Source organism: Xyrauchen texanus, chromosome 40 (genome assembly GCF_025860055.1).
Source record: "Xyrauchen texanus isolate HMW12.3.18 chromosome 40, RBS_HiC_50CHRs, whole genome shotgun sequence".
Classification (NCBI taxonomy): domain Eukaryota; kingdom Metazoa; phylum Chordata; class Actinopteri; order Cypriniformes; family Catostomidae; genus Xyrauchen; species Xyrauchen texanus.
The window spans coordinates 19003140-19028926 of NC_068315.1; the positions used below are offsets into that span (position 1 = coordinate 19003140).

The 25787-nt window shown below is 38.3% G+C and overlaps 1 protein-coding gene across 5 annotated transcripts in view; it reads left to right on the plus strand.

Moving 5' to 3' along the window:
* Positions 1-25787, plus strand: part of LOC127633259 (myocardin-related transcription factor A-like) — a 40415-nt gene that overhangs the window by 5349 nt on the left and 9279 nt on the right. For 2 of the 5 annotated variants that reach the window (XM_052112214.1, XM_052112213.1), the window contains 4 exons: positions 3638-3836; positions 20505-20570; positions 25035-25090; positions 25197-25272. In XM_052112214.1, coding sequence (XP_051968174.1) covers positions 3713-3836; positions 20505-20570; positions 25035-25090; positions 25197-25272 — 322 coding nt within the window. In that variant the 5' untranslated portion in view covers positions 3638-3712. Of the gene's footprint in view, positions 1-3637; positions 3837-7088; positions 7365-17369; positions 17831-20504; positions 20571-25034; positions 25091-25196; positions 25273-25787 lie in introns of those variants that run through there. The other 3 variants (XM_052112211.1, XM_052112215.1, XM_052112212.1) reach the window with 3 other exon arrangements.

A 25787-nucleotide genomic window follows, 5' to 3' on the forward strand; every position in this document is an offset into this window, starting at 1 on the left:
TTTGAATTAAGGAAAACAAGTAAATTTGTTGCCAAATTTATAAGGAAAACTGTTTATGTTGATGTATGCGTCTTGTGTCCTGAAATAGAAAAAGTGATAAGATGGATACAATTGCACTTTTAAAGAAAAGTCTTACACAGTTTCATCTGATATTTCACATATTTACACTTTGTTTTACAAAATAGCATTGTCTGACAGGCATTCAAAGAGAAATTAATTTATCAAAACTATTAGTTTCATCCAATGAATGAATGAGATACAAAGTACAAAGCAGGCCATCTTCAAATCGTGAGCCATTGCAGATCAGTATGCAGTGTATGCTTATCATAAATTGGTGTGTTGTTTAATAACAACCATTTTCTTACTAATTTACAACATTTAATTTAGTTTAATGGTGTGGTGGTGGGGGCGTGGTTGAGTGCCGGCTTGTGAATGGAGAGCGAGATGAGAATGGTAAGGATCATCACCTGGAAAACAGCTGTTTGTCATTGCAATGAGAGTGGAGATGGGTTTTAAAAGTGAGCCGGATGACAGTTAGGGGAGAGACACATGCCCAGACAGACTCATTCGTGTGTAGTGCTGAAATGCAAAATCTTGTATGCTGAAAAGCAAATCTTGTGTTAAAATAAATTACCTGTTTGAGTTCAATTTCGCCAGCTCTTGCTTCCTCCTTGCACCCCATCCTAAGAATTTTGTTACACTGGTGCTGAAACCCGGGAAGTTGAAGGAGGAAGTACACCGCCATGGAGGCCTCACCTCTGGAGGAAATGCTCAAGACCCTCAAGCTGCGCATGGAGCAGGAGCAGCAATTCATCCTCCAGGCCCAAGTGGAGGATCATCAGGTGCTCCAGAGCTTGCTACCCTAGAAGGTGGCTGCTGTTGCGACCCCGGACCCCACGACTGATCTGCCCCATGTTCCCCTGGTCAAGATGGGGTTCCAGAATGATCCTGAGGCTTTCTTTGAGCTTTTTGAGTGGATGGCGGGGGCATGCAGTTGGCCAAGCAGCCAGTGGGCAGTCCTCTAGTTACAGCTGTTGTCCGGGGAGGCCCAGTTCGCAGTGCAGAAGTTGCCAGCAGAGAACCTCCTGGTGTATGCCGATCTGAAGAAAGTCATTCTGCAACATGTCATGCTAGACACCAGGACAACAGCGCCAATGCTTCCGCTCGCTGACCCTGGCTGAGCACGACCAGCCATTCACATTTGCCCAACAGCTCTGGGACACCTGCCAGCAGTGGTTGCTGGCTGAGCAACGCGACGTCGGGGCTGTGATCGACCTGGTGGTACTGGAGCAGTTTATTTCTCGGCTTCCGAGAGGGATGGAGATTGGGTACAGTGCCACCACCCGGTGTCACTCCAAATGGCCATTCAGCTGGCAGAGGACCATATGGCGGTGTATTCGGGAGCCGGCGAGCCCAGAGATCTTTTTTTTCCTTCCTACCTCTCCTGTCTCCCCTCGCTCTCTCTCCTCCGCTTCCTGTCATCCTATTCCTCCTCCCCAGATATGGGGAGTAACCCCTTCCAATCCGGCTACCCGGCTCGAGGGACTGCACTACCTGCCGGTATCCCCTGCCCCTCTCCGCTCTCACTCCCAGGTTGGTGGACCAGCTGCCGTGGACATAGAGCCTGGGTCGGCCTGTTGGAACTGTGGAGAGCCCGAACATTTCCAGGACCATTGCCCGGTGATGAAGGTGGGCACATTGGTTTTGGTTCCTGACGTGCCACAGGTGGCCCCCGATCGAGCTGGGATGTACTGCATACCCGTGAGTACATACCAGGCCTTAGTGGTTTCGGGTTGCAGACAAACCTCCCTCCATCGATACTTGGTTCAAGATGAGGCTTTTGGTGCAAGTCACAAGGTGAAGGGAAGGTGTGTGCATGGGGATATCCATGATTATCCTGTAGTGACTGTGACAATTCAATTTCGGGGACAAAAGCATAGTGTCGAGGCGGCGGTTAGTTCCTGCCTCACCCGTGCGCTAATCTTGGGCACAGATTGGACAGCGTTTTCCACTTTATTAAGGGAAATTTGTGCGTAAGTGACAGAGTGTCTCGGTGTGGGATTTGTGATGCACTGGCTGGGGAGGTGCAGCCGGGGCCTTCTAAGTCAGCTCCGCATCAAGATGATGTAAGGGAGGGGGAAATTTCGGCCCTTGGAGAATTCCCTGCTGGGGATTTCCCTCTGGAGTAGATTCAAGATGAGACTCTAAGGCATGTCTATGACCAAATAAATAAATAAATATTATGTTTGGTTGAGCTCTAGATCTACTTGTGCTGTCTAATTAAATGTGCCTGTTACATTTACAGTGGTAAAAGAAAATCGCAAGTACTTAAAACATTATTAATTATAACATTGGCTTTATTATCATTTTATTATTGTTTTCATCACAAATTTGGGAATACATACTCAGCGGGCTTATGTTAGTGGTTTATCATCCAAAACTATGTCTCTACCATTTTAAATAATACAAATAGAATAGTGATTAATCACTTATTCAATGTATTCACGAGTGTGCTAAAATCACATTTTCTGTGCTAATTGATGTTTCAGACTGTCTAAATTTAAGATTTTAAAGAGTGAGATTAAGAAATGTCTGTAATTATTTGAGAAATGTTATTGTATTGTTGAATGACTACCCTAATAGTATGGTGACTTTGTCATTCTAATGAAATTGTACATGTACAGTACTTTGCAAGAGTTTTATGCACTTGTGAAAAATGTTGCATATTGAGTATGTCTTCAAAATGAATGACATACAGTAAATAGTTTTCAAATACCACTTAATGTCAGGAGAATTCGCAACAGTTCTTCTATCTATTTAGGCGGTCTCAATTGCTTCTGTCTTTTATGTAATCTCAGACTGACACAATGTTCAGTGGGGGGCTTTTATCTTTTTTAGACATTAGACATTTTGAAGCAAAGAATTGTGGGTAGTGATTGCCCACGAAGGATACACCTACACCTTGCATCCTCTGAATTCCCATGAAAGAAGGTTGCATTCGAAGGCTGCATTCGAAGTGTCCTACACGCTTTTCTGAAACGAGACAGCCTCGAAGATGTATGCGGTCGACAAATGCAACCACTGGAGGATGCAGCCTTTGATACGAGACACATCCGTTATCTCTCAAACAGACTTCCTGTCAAAACATCCGGTCATTCAATCATCAAATAGACTTCCCGCCAGACTCTTCTGGTCATGGTTATCACGCCCCCTCATAAATCGTTTTGACATATAGTCCATTATATAGACTACTCATACACATTTAAAACAAGGTACCGCAGAAAATAATCAATCTCAAAATAAAAAAATAAAGCCTGTCTTTGACACTTTTGTGTATAGTTGTTACTGCATTTTGAATTGATTGAAAAGTCACATCACCTATGATCATTTTCATCCTTTTCATGATTGATCATTACTGTCAATTCTGAGTACTTGCGCCCATTCTTAGTGAACACTGGACGGAAAACTGTGCTTGTCAAGCCATTTCATGGGGTCTTTAAATACCATCAGAGAGGATGCCAGTAAAATTCTCAGTTCTCATTCTGCAAACATGACATAATTTGTATATTTGTGTTATTCCCTTCTGGGGTGTTTCAGTGTCTAATACATACTTGTCTCTGTGATTAACCTGTCACAGGTCTGACTTCTTCACCCACCTGTCACTCTGGCAGCCCAGGAGGCAAATCGTGGGGAGGAGCTAAACCCTGGCAGCATGGTGTCTGCCATGGGGAGTGGCACTGTGCCCAGTCCTCAGAGTGAAGTGGTGACCAGTGTGATGCAGGAGCTCTCCCTGCAGTCTGTACCGAGTCTACTGCCCCTGAAAGAAAGGAAGAATGGTAAGTTAACAGAACACAAGTGTTAGTTCATCAGCAAAACTCCCATTGCATCTCAACCATACAATTGTAAACTGTCCACTGCTTTTTAAAAACATTATGTCACAATACAATGATGGTGTCAAATAAATATCTCAGACACACACACTTTATGACTTAATGTGAAAAATTTTAATAATAAAGAATTAGTAGGTGTGACTGGAATTTTTGACTGGAAGCAAATAAGTGTGTATAGATGTACACCATGGTATTTAACACAGCACTTTTGCAACCTTTTTGTTACACTGCAAAAAATGAATTTTTTCAAAAGTATTTTTGTCTTATTATGCAGTAGAGATATTTACTTGACAAAATGCCATGATTTATTAAATCTTGTTTTCAGAAAAATCTGACAAAAGTTAGTCAACTTTATGCTTAAAACTAGAAAAGCGGGGTAAGAAAATTAAACTTGTTTTCTATTTATGCTTATTTTTCTAATCGCATTTCTTCTTGTTTCAAGCATAAATCTCAATTAAGTTTGTTAGAATTATATGAAAACAAGATAATAAATCTTATGCAATTGTGCTGGTCATGTAAATATATCTTGTTTTAAGAATATTTGGGTATTTTTACTGAAAAACTGTATTTTTTGTATTGTAGTGTGCCCCTTTTTCCTACTCTTCCATTTCCATTCCTGATTCATGAGTCAAAAATTATTTTTATGGATGCTTAATGTGGCAGCCTGTATTTCTGAGCAAGGAAGTCTGTGAAAGTATCATGCAGATCTTTCTGATTCATTATGTTAAGTAATGCCTAATTGTATTTATTTTTTTTATAATTGAATGACTATAAATTCATGCCCTAAGGAAGTATAGTGTCCAGAAAGAGCTTACTACAAAAATCGAAATGACCTTTTAACTGAATCTTTGTGAAACACAGAAGGAAACCTCAAAGCATTCTGATGTACAGCAGACAATAAGTTTGACTTTCAGGAAACTTAGAGGAAAGAGAGATTTAGAGAAGTAAAGTTTACACACAGCCAGCAGGCAGAGAGACGCTGCAGCATGCTGTGACTACTCCAGACGGGAAAAAAAAGGCTTTGCTGCTAAATTTTCATCCAGAAGAATCTGGGGGTATTATTTAAGGTTTGCTGTGAGATCTCATGGCAAATGTAAGCCTTTGGCTGGGGCTGTTTTTACTCAGCCATTCCAGAAATGCAGGAATGCCAAAAGAGAGTTAAGGTCCCATTTCTGTTAACAGCACCTCAGAAGCTCATCGCCTCGAGTCACCACTCCCTTCTTGCACTCTTCAGCCCCCCCAAGCTACAGTTCATTGAGGGTTAAGTTGGTAGTAACAGACATGTTAATGCAGGACCGTCTTTTCTCTCCTACAGAAGTGCTCTCAGTTAAGGCTTTGGAAATCAATGCTTTCATTCCAATATTTTCTAACTACTATTGCTGCAAACAAAAATAATTTGTCTTGTTTTCTAGTAAAAAATATCTAAACATTATTAAAACAAGATAAATTGTTGATAAGCAAAACTGAAAAAGTTAATAAATCTTGTGGTACTGGCAGATTGTTTCTCCCATTTGTTATGCTTAAAACAAGTGAGAAAATCTGATGAGGTACCAAGACAATATACACTTAATTTCAAGACACATTCTTAAAAACAAGTCTTAATATCTTGTCAGGTAAAATCAGGTACATGTATCATGTTTTAAGTTTTTTTCAGATATTTTGACTGGAGAATTATTTTTATTTTTTTCAGTTTCAAGAAACTCCTTTAATTTGAATTATATGAATTCTGCGACACTAGCTTCACCAGAATTGCAAAAATAAACAGATTTCCGAATACACCCGCCTGCTATTTGTCAGCCAAACAGATAGTCCTGCCCTAAACTCATTATTGGTTGAGCCAATGTTGCTCTGTTGGGCTGTATGTGTCACTCAAAACAAACAGAGGAATAGCACCACAGACTGTAGCTGGGTTTTTATTCAACTATTGTAATGCAAATTTTGAAATTGCGCATAAGAATTCCTGAATGAAATCGCTTGATATGCGAATGAACTCTCAAACATTGCTTAAAAGTTGATGCACTAGGATGAGGTGATTTTCTGGAGGTTTGCATAATTAAAAATGTGCATTAAGGATATGGAAACAGTTTATTTGCATAATGTGTTAAGGACACTTGTTTCCACTCCTTTTCAGGATTTTTTCAGTCTCTGTAGCTTCAGTCCTTCAAACGTACCCCTGGTTAGTCGGAAGATCTTCACCCACAGCTCGTCGTTAAAGTGGGTCCTAGTCATTTGAGCCCTCATTATGTGAGCAATTGCACTTATTTATTGACGTTTCCTGGTAGCCTTTACTAACATAATGTAAATGCTCTATTACAGCAAATAAAACTCTCCCCGATGCAAGGAGATCGTTCAACTGCTCCATGACACAGCAGGCTTCCTCAAGATAATGCACATAATTCAGTCGATGGAAACACGCAACGTTTAGTATTTTTTTAGAATGCTAATTTAAGGAAACATGCATAAAACATTTGGATGGAAACCCAGCTACTGTTACACTTTTTGGGGGAAACAACCTACAAATTGTATACTTCTTGCTGTCTCTTCGAATTAAGCTGGGATAGGAGAAAGTATTTTAACATAAATACATTTTTAAACACATTAGCTGTAAGTTAAGAAAACCCTTAGTAATAATTAAAAGGCTATTGTCACTAAAGGTCTGAACTTATGGGGTTACTTCCAAACTTATGCACATTATAAATTGGTTCCAAAACTGTAATTAAATATTTAAGCACGTGTCTGTCATTAGCAAAACGCATATGGATGGATGGCAAATAAAAGCATAACTGTGATCAGTTTGAGGACAGTTTCTCTACATTCTGGTTTAGAATTTCAAGCAGCAGTTCACTTAACAATGTGCAAACAGAGTTAATGTTAATCACTTAAAACTGTTTGAAGTAGAAGAGTTTTGGAGAGGGAATGGAGGCCAGAGGGGGAACAGTGTAGGGCAGTCTTCCTGAAGACTCGATTGCATAACTTTGTGTAGAGAGCAGAAATCCTGCCTCTCAGAAAGCAGGCACTGAAGCATTTTAGGGTGGGCCAAAGGTGATCTGGAATGTGTTTTGGCTTTGGCCTGTAGTCTGCACATGTTTACTTCTGTAGTAAACAAATGATCTCAAAGCAGATCACAAAATTCCTGATTTCTCCTCCCCTCTTCAAGGAGTGAGAAAACAAGGAGTTGCTCAAAACAGCTGAAAGCGGAGCCTGAGAGAAGAGGAAGAAACTGTCTTGCATAGAGACAAACACTAACACACCCACTTCTGTTGGGCATGCACACACATGCCGGCACTGAAGAGACTAAGTTCAGTCAGAGCAAAGAAAGGTGTAGAATTGTCTTACAGAAAAGCCTGGAGTTCAGTCGAACTTCATTCATGGGACTGCCTGAATGTTGTCCGATTTGGAATGGATTAGTAAAGTGTGCAAGTGGTGATTGTACCCCTATCCTTAAGTGGTGGAAGGATATGGCCATACATTCAGGTACAGTACTTGCATGTCTGTTTTGCTTTTTTGTTTTTTTTATGTTTGTTGTTGTGAATTAAGTCAGGCTACAAGTGGAGGTAAGAAGATGTGGTAACTGTGGTTGTGGTTTACAATTTTATGTTTTAATAGCTAAGCCCACTTTTTATGAAGTCTTGCACAGGATTTATTGGTGTTCAAGCTGAGGTCTCACTAGACCACAACATTTACTTATTTATTCTAAAAAAAAAAAACTGTGCATTTTGTCAATTAAAGGTTTTGAACAATTTAGTCTGTAAAACAGTGTTGGGTATCTGGGAAAATCACAGTGGGCCCAAGTTTCCCATGTGGAAATGTTACAAATAATTGTTCAGATGTTAACTGGTCAGGAGTGTAACTGTGATCATTTATGCATCTGTACAGATGCAAGTTTAATTAAAATTTTTGATCTCTATTTTTGAAGGTGCTTTGTTGTGCATTGAACTTGCGAAGAACATAATGGAGAACTGAAATACATAAGATGATCTAAAGATCTGCTTAAAACTCATTCATCCTACTGTGACACACATTCTTTTCAATTGTTATCTGACTTTTATGTGAAATTCACTACAAAATAGAAACAGATATTTGGTGAGTCCACCCTGGAATTGCTCCAACTGGAAGGGGTGTGGTGTGTAAATGATGGATAGGAGTTGTCCCTCTCTCTCTGTTGTTAAAACCAGCTGTCTTCTTCCATATATTCAGGCAGTGAAGTTCATAACAGATGCCTTTTGGGACAGAACGTCTAGGTCAACCAGACACGGAAACATTCTGAGTTACTCTTCCATGATTGATATTTGAAGGACTATAGCACAAGTCCTTTCCAAACAAAACAATTCACAACAAGACGTTTTCAAAATTTGTAGGAGTGACAAAATTGTCCAGATACGTTTAGGGGCCACTGTACACGATACCCCATCAAGATTTAGACAGTTAATAATATCTGTAATATGCATGATTAACATGTCATTAGTGATTTACAGTGTAACAGAGCACTAGGCTATTACTCAGACTTGTGCTAGTCTCTATTATAACTGTTAGCCTCATGTTGAGTTCCATGCTGGCTCTGGGCTGCTCTGTGGCTTTCTATATGTTATGTAACATGTAGGGAATTGTGCCAAGTTCAACTCCAGCATGCTTACACAGGCCTAGAAGAAAAGAGGAAAGAGACCCATAGCTCTGCATTAACTAGACAAGAGCTGGGCTTTATCCATCAGCAGTTTATCAATGGATCTTCCCCCTCACAAACTACTAGGTCAGGCAAATCATAACTCAGGAAAATACACCACACTTATTGTGATGACAGTGATAGCATGGCAACTTAATCTAATCTGACAACAGGATAAATGGGAATTCTTGGAACAAGAAAAGGTCCCAGAATTATCTGGCTCTGTTGTCGAGAAAGAAGTATGCACTTACTGGCATGCACTGACAAAACCTTCAGTAATAAAGTGCCCTTTATAAGATTCCATCAGTGCAGCTTTGATTTATTTGATTTGTTCTAGCACAGTATGCCAGAACTAAAAATGCACCCGTATCCCTGAGCTATGAAAAGTGCTTTGTCAGCTCGACATCCTTTCTGCCCCCTCAGCCTTTTCGGGTTTTGTCTTTTCGTGTCCTGTTTGCTTACTCCAGTGCACCATAAATTGTGTTTCCTTCAACTTCGGTCACTTTTAGCAAGTCTCGTTAAAACGTTCTTCACATTCTCACTACTTTTTCAAATGTGTCTACTAACAATGTCCTTCAGTGTATGTACTGTCATTTTTATCTGAGAATTCCAACCAACTTTTCTACCACATTTAAAATTCTATTTTGTAGAATTCCTTGGTGGAAATAAAATTTGTAACTTTTCTGAAAGAAAAAAAAAGGCCAACTCCTTTGTCTTACTAAGGAGCATTTCATAGCCAACATTGACAGGATATGGCCACTATAAATATTGTGCTCACAACTGATAGTCACCTTGAATTTTCTTTTGTTTTCAAACTCAACTTGGCTCATATTTCATCTCAAGCATACTCTTCACTTACACATTTGTCTGAATTTTTTTTTATTAGAGGGAAAACTGTTTTGATGTGGTGTAAATTTTTGTAAAATGTTTGAAAAACTGATAAAAAATTTTTTTCACACAATAAATATTCAAATGTTTATTTCACTCTTTTTTAGATTATCATGGTTTAGACAGGCATTATTACATACAAATTACATTTGTAATTTTCTAATGGATTTTCTTAGTTTAATTTTGACAATTTGGGTCTGGGACAAGGCAAAAACAACAGAATTTGTTCTTGAAAGTATGGTTAACAGTTTCCAAATGACCTTTATATAACAAAAAAGCTGAAATCAGTTGTAAGACAAATTACAAAACACACACACATATTTATGAGCAATGGGTTTTGAGATTCAAGTTTAATTCAGTTTTATTGTTTTGTTTTTATTAATTTTTTAAAACATTTTTTTATTTATTTGTACTTCTGAACTGTATAAACACAGGAACACAAGGAAACACTATCCACTGCTTTGTTTTGTCTGTCCTTGCAATTCCAGCTCCACTGCCAAATTGATAACATCCAGTGACTCATTCATATATCAATGTTTGTAGACTGTTAGTTTAATTTTTAAGGAAAATTATTATAGACTAGAGAAATCCTTTCAACACTAAATTATTACCTGGTGGAACTTAATGTTTAATTATTTTCTCAAAAAATCCTTCTCTGATGATATTAACATTTCAGGAATTTAGTAAATATTTGCTCTTAGCTCTCATTGATTCCTTCAAAAGCAGCAAAAACAGTAAAAGTAGAGTGTGAAGTCACATTCCAGTTTTGTTTAAATGAAGTGACAGAGATTTATTAGTGTTAACAAAACAATAAGAGGTAAACATTATAGAAGATAATGGTCAGTGTGAGGTAAATATGCTAACATGTTGTGACAGGTCAGGGTTAAATACTAAGGCATGAGTGCAGAGATTTTCAAGTTCCAAAGAATGTGCATTGTTTCAAAGTGTCTACCTAATTATTGTGTGTAATGTCTTAAAAGATGAACAAAATAAGTAAGGTTTAAGACAGCTCTCTGTGGTAGTGGAGAATTGTAACATTTACATTTATGCATTTGGCAGACGCTTTTATCCAAAGCGACTTACAGTGCACTTATTACAGGGACAATCCCCCCAGAGCAACCTGGAGTTAAGTGCCTTGCTCAAGGACACAATGGTGGTGGCTGTGGGGATCGAACCAGCGACCTTCTGATTATAAACACAAAATGCTGTTTTTCTATAATAACAGGATGCAACAATGTTTAGGAATACAGTATAAAACTCCAAGAGTCATGATTTACAGCAATGCTGGAAAGTAGGACAGGAGTAGAGGGGTTCAGATGAAATTAGTTCAGATGGAAGTTATGTAACACTCACAAAAACGGAAGAGCTTGGATGTGAACATCTTTTTCACTTGTCTTTGCTTCCATAACCTCATTTATTGAGCTCAATCTAATGTCATTTTGCACTTTAGCAGCTGATGTAACTAGAGTCAGACAGCTGGCCTGATTTTCTATATGCTCTGTTTCTCATTCCTTCTGTTTTTCACGCTTATGAAAACTTGTTGACAAGGCCTAATTTGGATCAAATTGAGGAGTCTTGCTGTATAATCCTGTTTTTGTGTCTGACTCTCAAGTGCTCAGCATTGTAGTTTGTTGAGTTTATGCCACAGAGGGGCCCCTTACGTCAATGTAGAAATGAACATTGCATAAATATTGATCCTCTAGGACCTATTTTCTGTCTAGTGCTGAAGATTAAGCAATGATGACTAATGTGTTTGCTTTCAATTAAGTGACTGAAAGCAGAAAGGAAAAGTATGAATGTGGTATGAAAGGCTAGTGGTGAAAACACCTTGGTTTGCTACATTTCTCAGTATCTACTAATTTCCACATAGGCACCATTGTGGAAAGAAGGGCAATATATAGATAGATAGATAGATAGATAGATAGACAGACAGACAGACAGACAGACAGACAGACAGACAGACAGACAGACAGACAGACAGACAGATAGATAGATAGATAGATAGATAGATAGATAGATAGAGTACTGTGCAAAAGTCTTAGGCACATGAGATGTTACACAAAAGCATTTGTCTTAAGATGGTTGCTGTAGTATATATTCACACACACACACACACACACACACACACACATATATATATATACACACACACACACACACACACACACATACACTGGTGGCCAAATGTTTGGAATAATTAACAGATTTTGCTGTTTCGTAAGGAAATTGATACTTTCAACTGATCAAAAACTATAGTTAGGACATTACTGATGTAAAAAAACAGCACCATCACTATTTGAAAAAAGTAATTTTTTTATCAAATCTAGACAGGCCCCATTTCCAGCAGCCATTACTCCAACACTTTATCCTCGAGTAATCATGCTAAATTGCTAATTTGGTACTGGGAAATCACTTGCCATTATATCAAACACTGCTGAATGCTGTTTGGTTCGTTAAATTAAGCTTAACACTGTCTTTGTGTTTGTTTTGGAGTTGCCACAGTATGCAATATAATATATTCAGTAAAAAATGGCAAAAAAGTAACTGCTTTCTCTAGAAACTAGTCAGTCAATCATTGTTTTGAGGAATGAAGAATATACGGTTGAAATTTCCAAAAAAAGATTTCATACAAAAATGTACACTACAGTCTTCAAAGACAAAGAACAACTGTCTCTAACAAGTACAGAAAGAGATGTGGAAGACCAGATGTACAACTAAACAACAGGATAAGTACATCAGAGTATCTAGTTTGAGAAATAGACGCCTCACATGTCCTCAGCTGACAGCTTCATTGAATTCTACCCGCTCAACAACAGTTTCATGTACAACAGTAAAGAGAAGACTCAGGGCTGCAGGCCTTATGGGAAAAAGACACTTTTGAAAAAACAAAAAGAAAAGTTTAGAGTGGGCAAAGAAACAGACATTGGACAACAGATCATTGGAAAAGAGTGTTATGGATCTTAACCCCATTGAGCTTTTGTGGGATCAGTTGGACTGTACATCTTTTTACTGGACACACCATCAGTATTCATGACACGTAATAGACAGAAACATTCATCTCGCACGTGTATTTAGACCAACAATTAAAAAAAGCGCAGACAGAATGCGAAAGCGCTTTCTTTGTGAAAGGACCACTAACAGACCGATGAACTTGTTTGCTAAATTAATTGCTGTGGATTTTAAGCCAATGATAGGCTTATGTTCAATTATAAAGAAATTATACAAACAATACATTTATGACGACTTCTAAAGCCACTTTTCGTCATTTTATGGAATGTTTGACTCCTCTGTCACAACAATATAATGAATGTAAACACTTGTCTTTTAAGTTACTGTTCTCAGCAAATATTATATTAAATGTGATTATTTGCAGTTAAAGGGATAATTCACCCAAAAATGAAAATTCTCTCACACTTTTTCCACATTTTGTTATGATACAGCCTTATTCCAAAATTGATTAAATTCATTATTTTCCTCAAAATTCTACAAACAATTCCCCATAATGACAATGTGAAAGAAGTTTGTTTGAAATCTTTGCAAATGTATTAAAAATGAAAAAAATCACACTTACATAAGTATTCACAGCCTTTGCCATGACACTCAAAATTGAGCGCAGGTGCATCCTGTTTCCACTGATCATCCTTGAGATGTTTCTACAACTTGATTGGAGTCCACCTGTGGTAAATTCAGTTGATTGGACATGATTTGGAAAGGCACACACACCTGGCTATATAAGTTCCCACAGTTAACAGTGCATGTCAGAGCACAACCCAAACCATGAAGTCCAAGGAATTGTCTGTAGACCTCCAAGACAGGATTGTATCGAGGCACAGATCTGGGGAAGGGTACAGAAAAATGTCTGCAGCATTGAAGGTCGAGCACAGTGGCGTCCATCATCCATAATTGGAAGAAGTTTGGAACCACCAGGACTCTTCCTAGAGCTGGCCGCCTGGCCAAACTGAGCGATCGGGGGAGAAGGGCCTTAGTCAGGGAGGTGACCAAGAACCCGATGGTCACTCTGACAGAGCTCCAGCATTTCTCTGTGGAGAGAGGAGAACCTTCCAGAAGAACAACCATCTCTGCAGCACTCCACCAATCAGGCCTGTATGGTAGAGTGGCCAGACGGAAGCCACTCCTCAGTAAAAAGCTCTGTCAGTAAAAAGGCACATGACAGCCTGCTTGGAGTTTGCCAAAAGGTACCTGAAGGACTCTCAGACCATGAGAAACAAAATTCTCTGGTCTGATAAAACAAAGGTTGAACTTTTTGGCCTGAATGGCAAGCGTCATGTCTGGAGGAAACCAGGCACCGCTCATCACCTGGACAATACCATCCCTACAGTGAAGAATGGTCGTGGCAGCATCATGCTGTGGGGATGTTTTTCAGCGGCAAGAACTGGGAGACTAGTCAGGATCAAGGGAAATATGAATGCTGCAATGTAAAGACATCCTTGATGAAAACCTGCTCCAGAGCGCTCTGGACCTCAGACTGGGGCGACGGTTCTTCTTCCAGCAGGACAACGACCCTAAGTACACAGCCAAGGTAACAAAGGAGTGGGTACGGGACAACTCTGTGAATGTCCTTGAGTGGCCCAACCAGAGCCTAGACTTGAACCTGATTGAACATCTCTGGAAAGATCTGAAAATGGCTGTGCACCGACAGTCCCCTTCCAACCTGATGGAGCTTGAGAGGTCCTGCAAAGAAGAATGGGAGAAACTGCCCAAAAATAGGCATGCCAAGCTTGTAGCATCATACACAAAAAGACTTGAGGCTGTAATTGGTGCCAAAGGTGCTTCAACAATTTATTGAGCAAAGGCTGTGAATACTTATGTATATGTGATTTTTTTTTTTTTTTATGTATATGTGAAAGCGATCGTGTCGCTTTACAAGACATTGATTTAACAGCTGGAGTCTTATCAATTACTTTATGCTGACTGTCTGTGATTTTTGGAGCTTCAAAGCAGAAATCTCCATTCACTTGCATTTTATGGACCTACTGAGCTAAGAATTTTTTTTATTTTTCTTCAAATGTGTTCTGGTAAAGAAAGGAAGTCATACGCCGCATATCTAACAATCATCAACCAGTCATGACTCTCACAGTCTTAACAGATTGTTTGCATTGCTTGTTATAAAAAAAAAAAAAAAACTACATGACATTACTCATTTAGCTCTGTCTATAGATGTCTAATGAACTTTGGCTTTATTATCTTCATGCTTTGTTTAATCAAGGTGGTGTTTTGTTCTTTGTGGAGAGTTATGGGCTTAGCTGCACTAGACTTTCTCTGTGGTCAGTCTACACTCCACAGTGCTGAGCCCTTGTGGTCAATGACAGCATGAACTTCCACTGCTGTAAATTCTCACTGAGTGATGATGACTACAGTGAGCTTGTGGGCTAAAAGCAGATCATGGTAATGTTTTTGTCTCTGTGGAGTTCACACATGAACTGAAAGGCCTTGTGTATTTATGCATAGACATCTTCATTTCCCTAAAGTTTAGAAAGGTTATTTGCTAGTGTTTATCATTAGCTTTTATTTGGCATATTGTCTGATGTACATTTGTGCACAAAAGTGCAGTGTTTTGGTTTTATAAACGGGAATAGTTAATATAAAAATGAAGATTTTGTCATCATTTACTCACCCTCATATTGTTCCAAGCCTGTTTGACTTTCTTTCTTTTGTGGAACTCAAAAGGTGATGTTAGGCAGAATGTTAGGGACCAACAGCTTCAGTGGGTATTCACTTTCATTGTATCTGTAAAAGATCCACTGAAAGTGAATGGTTACTGAGGCTAACATTCTACAATCTTCTTTTGTGTTCCATGGAAGAAAGAAATTATTACTTTTTTGGAACAACATAAGGGTGAGTAAATTATAAATGATTTACAATTGCCATTATTTAGATGTTAGTTTGTTTTTTTGGCAAAATAGTTTTTTGTATGTGTGTCATGTTTGCTAGCACCTTTGCAGAGGGACAGCAGTGGGTAACTCAATCCAGTGCTTGCACAGGTGATACTGAGCTGAATATAGAGCCTTTCGACCAGCTGGCCTTACTATTTAAAACTGAGAGAGGACACGGGCCAGGGAGTGGGAGGGGTTCGCCAACAGTCTGAAGGAATCACACAGAGGATTGTTGGTGTATTTGTGCTTGTCGAGACCTGACAAGCAATCTACAGTACTTTATCTCCCAGAAAGGTCAAAGGAGACCTACATTCTTTCTGTGACCCCTTTTTTCAACTTTCTCTACTCATGTCAACGGGACTGCCAATATCTCTGTATGACACAATTGTAGAGAGCAACGTTAGTGTATGTTGACCATGAACATCTCAAATGTGAGGGTCCACTGGAAAAATAAAAACATTCAGTAAGCTTCATTACTTTGAGGAAAACTGTTCCATGCAATTATACATTTTTTCAACAAGAAAAATAAAAAATTATGTGAATGGAATGGATTTAGTCTTTTTGCCATGTCTGCTAGAATAAATTGTGTCAAAGTCATTTTAAGTTAATTTAAATAAATTGGAAATATTTGTTATAATGTCCAGTTTGCTTGCATATGAAAGCAATTTGACGATTCTCAATACCAACTTTGATAGAACAAATGAAAACAACATACAAAGATACAAAGATGGGCATTTTCACAGAATTTTGAAGTACATTTTACTGATTAGGCACGTATGTATATTACCACCACTCTGAAATGAGAGGAAAAAGTGATAGCTAAGATTATTTTATTTGCGTACTTTCCCTGCCTAGTCTCATCTTATTTTGACCTGTTAACTAGATCAACCAGTGATTATCTTGCGATTTTAAGAAACTATATCTGGATCATTCACATGAAGATTGTTATTAATCTGAATAGTTTTTTTATTATTTACAATTTCTTATTTACAATCAACATAATTAAAAAAAAAAAAATAGCTTTCAGCTTTTTTTTATAAACATTTGAAACATTTCAATAGTTCACCCAAAAATTCATCATCATTTTCACATTTTCTGGGGTGATTTTTAGGAAAACTGCAGAATTCTGCGGAAGGGATTAAAAAATAGCTAAATTTATTAAATGGATTTGAGAGAGTTACACTCTTATTGGTAGATAAAAGCATCATCAAATTAGCCAAAAAATGCAATGAACAAACAAGCGATGGGGAATGCGTAGAACATTTATAAATGACAGATTTCACAATTCTGTGGAATTTGCATGTGCAGATTCCATTTGGGCCTGATCATACCTTGTCAAATTGTAGGATTTTCTTTCTTCTGCGGAACACAAACAAAGGATTTATTTGTCCATACAATGAAAGTCAATGGGGTCCCAAACCTACAAGCTTCAAAAAGGAAATAAAGGCAGCATAAAAGTAATCCATACAAGAGTTGTTTAATTAATATGTTCTGAAGTGATGCAGTTGCTTTGGGTGAGAGCAAAGCAAAAATTCAGCCCTTAATAACCAAAAAGCTGCACTTCCACCCAAATCTCCAATGCATGTTCATGAAAGTTTTTTGAACACATAAGCGTTTGCATGCTCTTGCATGTGCAACTTCCAGTTGTATCGCAAGGATGCATAAAGAAACTTCAAAAATATATTTTTTCAGTGTTGTTTGTTCTTTTCTTTTTATATTTATTTGTTTTGTTACTTGAAAAGATGCATTTAAGAGAATAGAACTAGAATCTCATAGCCTGTGAACATTTTATAAAACCATTGTTGTGTTTTCTGTTTTCTGTGAGTGGCTGGGTCAGTGTTTCGACCAGTGATATGTAGATGTAGTGGTGAATGGGGGTCTGTCCAGATTGTAGAGTGAAAACGAGAGGCGACAGCTGAGCTGAAGCGAGCAGTCATTGGCACTCAGTGGACCCTCCTCTGTGTCTGAGAGCAAGAGAAGGGCTGCCCTCTGTCAATGTGTTCTGCTGAGTGCAGAGCAGGTTCTGCTATCCTCACCTTTATGCATTTGCTTCATTGTCTTCCATTGTGTGGCAGTATCACGTAGCAGTGGAGCCTCTATATCCATGCTTGAGAACGAAAGAGGACAAAACAGAGGATCGGACCTTTAGACAAAGAAGAAACCAAGTGGAAGCTATCTGTTCTCCAAATCTGTGATTTGAAACGCTGTAATTATAGCATTGTTGTTTTGGACAAATTACTCTTTTACGGAAGTCTTGTACTGTGCGATCTTTTATTTTCGTAATTTTGGACCACTGATGGAATATCAGTTTTGACTTTTTGAGTTTTTGATTGAGACATACACACACTTTTCAACACTGGATTCAAACATGCTGGACACAAACAATTGCCTTCAAATTGATACTTCCTCTTTTGAGGATCAACCAATCAGATATGGTCAAGATAAGCAGGCTGTGCGGCTGGACTGTGACAGACGTGCATATCATAGCCTTAAAGAAGGTGGGCCTTGATGTTATTATACTTGCTAGAGTATAGAAAATGGTTTGGAATTGCAAACACATTCCAACTCAAGAATCCCATAGATTTTAGTTAGGATCTCAACATTTTTAACTTGCTAGATCTTGACTTTAGACTTAATATAGGAAGTTTCTGCAATACGGCCCTGAGTGTGCTAGGAAATAAAATTGGATTCTCATCAAATTTTGCTACATTAGAGTTTATCTCGAGTCTTAGCACGTCAGACCTGATTATTCTAGTGACTTAGAGGTGAGATCATCCCTCTGCTACTACAGAGCCAAGAGCTCTGTTTGACCTGTAACCAGGCCCAGGGGCTTTTGGGACAGGCAGCAAGAGGCATGTTTAATTTAGACCCCAGACGCACAGTCTCACGGATTAAACCAGTTGTTCACATTGACTTGGGGGCTCTTGTTTTGCCACACTTTCCAGGTCTCCCACTGAATTTTACAGGCTCTTGTGACAGGCAGAGAGAAGAAGGAGATAGTGTTGGCATTTAAAAGTGTCTGATTGATTTACAATATCAGGCCAGGTTCTCAAAGTGGTGCAAGAAGGCTTGTGTTTCTTCTTCCGTGGGGACAGAAATAGTGCTGAGAAGAGGGTGGTCAAAAACAGCTGCTAAAATGAAGTGGGAAGGAGAAGAATTTACAAAAAATTAGTGGAACTGAATTGAGTACTTAATTTACAAGTGAGAACAAGAATGGCCATTTGGGGATTTTATGGGAACTAACGACAATAGTGGCAATAAAAGCAGGGCATGCATATCCTCAGATCTGACCTCCAAGCAACATCAGCCATATATGTTAGGGATGTCAAAAATACAGTAGGCTACTTCGGTACCAAGTTGATTTTTAATTTTAAAAAATACAATACAGGTCTTTCTGCAGGATCAGTTGTACAGATTTGGCATCCAAGTGCTGTCTGACTGACAGACTGCTGTTTTAAAATGCTTATGCATATTTGCGTGGTATGCTTGCGATCAGGGGTGCAACTACCCATTTTCGAGGATGCATGTGATACCAAAATTGGCACCCACTTTGGCCCCTCATAACCCTGTTGTGTCCCTTAGTATGCCGTCGGCACCCCCTTAAATTGGTGACCCTATGCTTTGCTTACAGACGGTCAGATGGCAAAATTAGGGAGCACTAATGACTAATTTTAGATATCCTTGCTAACGTGATTTTCATGTGGGTCTTAGCTTTGGATGCTTCTTTACATTTTGTATCAGGTCCTTGGAAAATCACTGCATCTTCACAGCTGGAAGGTAAATTGTACTGAACTGTAATGTTGTGTCCCTTTTCTCAATTGAAGAGACAAGAATGTCGGAATTTCCAAAAAAATGATAATAGTCCTCCCAGTGACCATTGCAATGAAACAGCACTTTTAATGGTTTGAGCTCGTTTGCATTGAGAGCACTGTGTTGATGTGAAACAGTTGTTATTTACACATGCAACAATAAGTGGCACCAGATTCACGTGTCAAGAGAGAGAGAACCAGAAGAGATCTCACGCATCTGATCATATCTGTACCACTATAAAGCAAGCAGTGGTCTTTATCATTTTATGTCAGGAGGATCTTTTGTTTATTTTTGTATATATTGAAAATTGTAATCCTGCTAGTAATACCAATTTTACCAAACGTAACTGTAATCTGAATACGAATACTTGTAACAGTGTTACGTCATCAGGATAAAATTAGTTTTAACTGTAATCCATTACAGTTACACTTTTTTTTTTTATCCTGATGACGTAACACTGTTACAAGTATTCTGTTGCTCCCCAAGCCTGTTGATGGTTACATGGCCATTTTTTTATTTAATTTGTTCATACTAACAGTATAATAAAATGTTACATTTTAAATGAAGAAGTGTGTGTAATGGCATATTAGTTTTGCTGTGATATCAATATTGGTGTCGTAAATTGTGAAATTTTACTGGTATTAGTGTTGACTACTTGAAATATTGATTTTGGGATAACCCTAGTATATGTGTTATACTTTATGCTAAATCTTGCCAAACCACAATTGTGTCAGCAGTTAGAGAGCCACATGTTCTTATTCCTCAATAAAAGCTCATCTGATCCTCATACACAATGACTGTGAAGGTCAGAACAGCTGACTGGTGAACACAAAATAATGCCACGCTTGTGATGATGTCATTGTGTTTGGACTGACAGGTGCACACTTGCCTGCCTCATGTTTGCCAGTGCACAACAATCCTTGTCATAATGGTGCTTTAACAGCTTGCTGTAATAAAACTAAGCAAACAGGCACAACTGTATAAAATCTCAGTTGCTTTCTGCACTCCACCCTTTTCAAAGTTATCGAGCAACTTACTGATTTTGAGCATGGCCCTCCTCTGCCTCTCCCTCTTTTTGTGCACTTCTTGAATTGAAGAAAGCAGTTGAGTGTGATGAAACAGGAAGTATGAAAAGCCACCCAAACAACCTCAAGATTCACAGTCCCTCCCCTCTGCTTTTACCCTTTAAAAAGACAGAACAGAAGAAAGACCCTTTCCAGCCCCCGTCCTGACCAGCTTCACTTCAGCTTCTAGTCATCTAGATATAGAGGACGGAGCCATAATGCAGCTATCCTGATGTGAATATCGAGTCTGTCCTTGTCATTCTCTGTATTTGAACACTTTCCCTCTCTCCCCATGCAGTTCTTCAGCTCAAACTACAACAGAGAAGGACGCGAGAGGAGCTGGTCAGCCAAGGAATCATGCCCCGTAAGTCACATTTTACTCCTTTACCTATGTCAAGTATTCACGCTGCTGCATCATTCACACTGCTGCATCACATAGTTTGCATATGTGCATCCTCCTGCAGATAAAATACAGAATGTGGTGTATTAGTAAAAAATTATTAAACACCGAGAAAACATTGACAATGCAGGGTGAAAAAAGAATGTGAACCTCTAGACTAATGACTTTTCCAAAAGCTAGCTTGGAGTCCAGTCGCGTACGGATTCATGCAACTGTATTTGTTGGCATGTCAATCAGTTAAGCTGCTGTTGTGGTACAGCTATGGCTACAAATATTTAATTTTGGTGTGAAGGATATTGCAACATTCACTGCCACTCATTCTGCATGAAATCGGCACAGTTCAATTAAATTCTGCACAACATTTGTTATGTAGCAATCATGTTGAGTTAGCCTATATTGACAGCTAGCCCCTGTCAGGTTATGCATTATTATGCAGAATAATAGTGCATGTTGTTAGTAGGTTGCAATGTGCTTTAATTGAAGTGACACTTTTGTACCTTGTTGCACCTGGTCTAGTTCAGCCTCCTGTCCTTAGTCCTAGTCTAGCAGGGCCTTTGTAAGCAGTCTTGGCTCAATTGTCAACCCTCAGTCATTGTGAAAGGGCCTGTTACTGTGTTATCAGATGGATCGACTTCCCCTATTGTTTCCACTTCCTTATTCTATGTTCAGCTCATCAGGCAAGAGGATTTGCAGTTTTCACACTGTTCTGTCTGTGTGGTGTTTCTGTAGGAGGAGAGACAACATAAGTACCCCAGCAGCACTAGCTTTGCTCTTAATAGTAATGGCGAAAGATAACCTATTTGGTTAGCTTTATAAAGTACTGACCGCATACATTGCAATATTCACTTACAGTTGCAGCATTTGGCATAGGCTTTCAATGATAGGCTAATTGAGCATGTTTACATGCACACCAATAATCTGACAACTTCCAGAAATCAGCTTATTTAAAAAATCTGACAAAGCAAGAAATCTGCGTTTACATGACCTTTGAAATAATCGCATTATTTTCTGCTTTTGACGTCAAACCATAAAGTGGCATGCGCTCAACACATGCGCTCATTGGATAAGTTGGTAAGAATGCCAGTTAAGATGTTTACAGTACATGCAATGCAAAATCGGCATGATGGACAAAAATCGTTTATTCTTACGCTGTTTACTCTTATTACTCTTTACTCTTATATTCTTACCTTGCTTATTATATGACCACACCCGTTGTCAGCTTATTAAGCATAGTAGGTGAAAGAATGTGCATGTAAATATTTAAGGAGGGCCTTTTTACAGTCCATTACTTTTACAGTCCATTTGAGGTATACATGATATCAGAATTTATGTTCCCTTGGATTCAAACCCATGAAATTGGTATAGTTATTGCCATGATCTACCCATTAATTAAAGGGTTAGTTCACCCAAAAATGAAAATTATCCCATAATTTACATCAGGAGACCAGAATATTTTTTTAATATAACTCTGATTGTGTTTGGCCCAATGAAGAAAGTCATATACACCTAGGATGGCTTGAGGGTGAGTAAATTATGGGATAATTTAAATTTTTGGGTGAACTAACCCTTTAAAGGCCCTTCTCAACTTAGCATAGCATACACTGAAATCTTGAATCTTGTTTTGTTCAGGTGAGATTTTACAGTAAGTGTCCTGCAGTTTTATTATTCTTAGTCTTTCCTGCCCAGAAATAGGGTGAATGATCATGGCCAAACCTGACCTTGTGGCTTCGTAAATTTCAACATATGTTACCTAATCTCAGCTGTTACATCACAAACATTCTTACTCTGTGGTATCCCTTATTTACGTACAGTAGAACAATCACACATGCTTTTTTCTGTTTCAGTGTTTTTAATTTCCAGCTATATACAGAGAATGTACTGTCAGGGGCAGTTCTAGGGTCAGTGGATATTCGGGGCTTAGCCCAGACCTCAGAAATTCGAAAATCAGAAATTGCAATGTACTTTAAAAAGTTATTTAAAAGACACTATATTCATATTGTCCCTTTCAGCTTTCCAAAAAGGCACATTGTTTACATTATTGTACAGTTGACAGTCTTATCACTGATTTGTCGGGTGCTTTAAGTTAGTTTAGAAGATAGTAGACTGTAAATAGTCTAAAATAGGTACTAAAGAGGAACATATTTTAGCTAGATTTGCCATAGATTGCGAGGTTTATAGCATTGTGTCTTTATCATTCTGAGACCCGAGAGCGCCTGCTGTGTGTATTTGCCATTTCCCTTTTTGATTTGTAACAAGTAGCCTCTAACAAACATGCCAAAAAAAAATACAAAATTCTAGAGCAAAAATGTATGTCAATATATGTGGACAGCGGCACTAAGTTGTGAAATTGTAAATAATATCAAGCTATAAGTCACTTATTTTCCCCATCAAATTATTTATTATGTTTACAGGAGGGTTTGCTATTCATGTTTTTGAGACACTACAGACATTTTCTGCTGCGTTGGAACAATGTTTATTGGGAAAAGCACAAATAAAAAAAATTATATATATTGACTTGATTTGACTTTTATGTTACAATGGGTTTTTTTCTACTTTGGAAACAAAATCTCAAAGTTCTCTCTTTGCACAGTCAAAAAAACAATTGATAGCCAGTGCTGAAGCATTTTACCAATCAAAGATTAGCATAAATAATTCTGATTCAAAGTAATGGCCAACAACATCCAATCACTTCAGTCTATGTACTGATTACCATTGTCCCATGTTGGTTTATTTGTATAATTCTTTTATTTATGCTTTTCCCAATGCAAATTATTCCAAAGCAGCTTTACAGAAAATCAGCTGTAATGTCTATTATGTCTTTAAAAAAATCATAACAACACTCCTGTAAACATAATAAACAATTTGATAAAAAATAAAATAAAATACTTCCGATAGCTTGGTATCTACATTTTCACAACTTGTCCCCCATATGAGGACATCAACTTTTAGGAAAATGATTTGCTCTTCAAATAAATATTTTGCATGTTAATTAGATGCTGCTAGTTAGAAATCAAAAAGGGAAAATGCACACAGCAGCTCAGGTCTCAGGAGGTTAATTTTAAAATAGATGCTCCCGGTGAGACAGGGTGTAATACTAGTCATGAAAGATAGATCAAAACAATAAAGTCATTACTAAGTTCTGCTCAAGGACAGGGCATCATAACCATCAACATAGGAGAGATCTGGAATATCTCCATATATATATATATATATATATATATATATATATATATATATATATATATAAGTACAAAAAATATATATATATATAATTATTTTATTTTTTTTGCTTTTTTGGGGGAGGATTTTCTCCCCAATTTGGAATTCCCAATTCGCTATAGGTACTCTTGGTGACATAATGACTCGCCTCAATCTGGTTGGCAGAGGACGAATCTCAGTTTGCTGAGACAGTCAATCCACGCATTTTATCACATGGCTTGTTGAGTGTGTTACCACGGAGACCTAGCACGTGTGGAGGCTTCACGCTATTCTCTGCAGCATCCACACACAACACACCACGTGCCCCACCGAGAGCGGGAATCACATTATAGCGACCGCGAGGAGGTAACCCCATGTGACTCTACCCACCCTAGCAACCGGGCCAATTGGTTGCTTAGGAAGCATGACTGAAGTCACTCAGCACACCCTTGATTCGAACTTGTGACTACAGGTGTGGTATTGAGCACCTTTACTTGCTGAGCTGCCCAGTCCCACTGGAAAATTATTTTTGTTGTTTTGACTCACCAACATTTCAGTAGATTTTTTTCAGTCCAGAATAATCCAGCATGTGTTATGCAACAGTACTGTACTTTTGGACCCCGCTTACACCTGGTATTAAGATGCATCTTGGGTGATACGATCACATATGTTCAGGTGAGACACATCGCTGTTTACACCTGGTCGCTTAAATGCGTCTCTGGTCGCTTAAATGCGTCTCCAGTCTCTGTTTCTTGACAACATCGATCACTATGTCAGTGTGTTACTGATGATCTGTTACTGCATGACATTAAAGCGCAACAAATTCAGAAAAGATAAAGAAAGTGTGAAAAAAACAAAAACAGTGTGGTTTGACAGACACAACAGATCATCTCCAACGCTTTTTAACACACCTTTGTTAACAGAAAAACCATGGACTGTTTTTTAACAAAAGTTAGTCATAAAGAGTAAAAATAGCACTTAAATATAAACTCTTGAACACAACATTGAGTTTGATGTCTCATGGTATGATGGATTTACACTTGCTACACTTCTGTCAGCAGAACATTCTCAGTTTTATTTTTTTATTTTTTTAGGGATGCTCTCTTTGTATTAAAAAAAAAAAAAGAAAAAGAAAAAAAAAAGTGATGAGTAGTTTGACACTCTAAATAGTTCCTCTGTCAAATATGACTCACAATCAACAAGTAAGCCAATCTCTTTTTCAATATGCAGCGCTAAAGAGTCCAGCTGCCTTCCACGAACAGAGGAGAAGTCTGGAGAGAGCACGCGTGAGTGACTTTATCTCTTTACCTCTCAAAGGCATTTCTGAAAACAAAGAATTAGCATTATTCTCACCATTCATTGACACAAATCTTTCCTTTTTTACTGTTGCAGACAGAGGATTACCTGAAGAGGAAGATCAGGAGTCGGCCTGAGAGGTCAGAACTGGTGAGGATGCACATTCTAGAAGGTGAGTGTCATATCGTACCCTTTTAAAGGTGAAGTGTGTTTAATTTTTTTATGTTAAAATAGTTTGTCCTATCCCAGCTTAATGTGCAGAGACAACTATAAGCCATTTGTTGGTGTGAACACTGTGGCAAAACATCGCTCTGTTTGTTTGAGCATGTTAGCCAGCCCGACACAGCAACACTGGCTCAACCAATGGCATTAGTTGGGGGCCGGACTATCTGTTTGTTCGGTCAATTGAAGATGGTGGTGTTTAGGAAACATGTTTGAAAGCAACCATTATTTTGGTGAAAAATGACACACTTCAGCTTTAAGTATAAAAATGGAACTATAAAGTATGGCAAAACAATACTGTACTATTTAATTTACATTTATTCATTTAGCAGACATTTTATCTACAGCGACATACAAATGAGGAATACAGCTAAATCTATTGCAAGTCATGTTCCTCTTATGAAATTTCCATCACTTGCCTTAGTCACAATCTTACCTCTATCATTTTATTAACCCAAAGTGCAG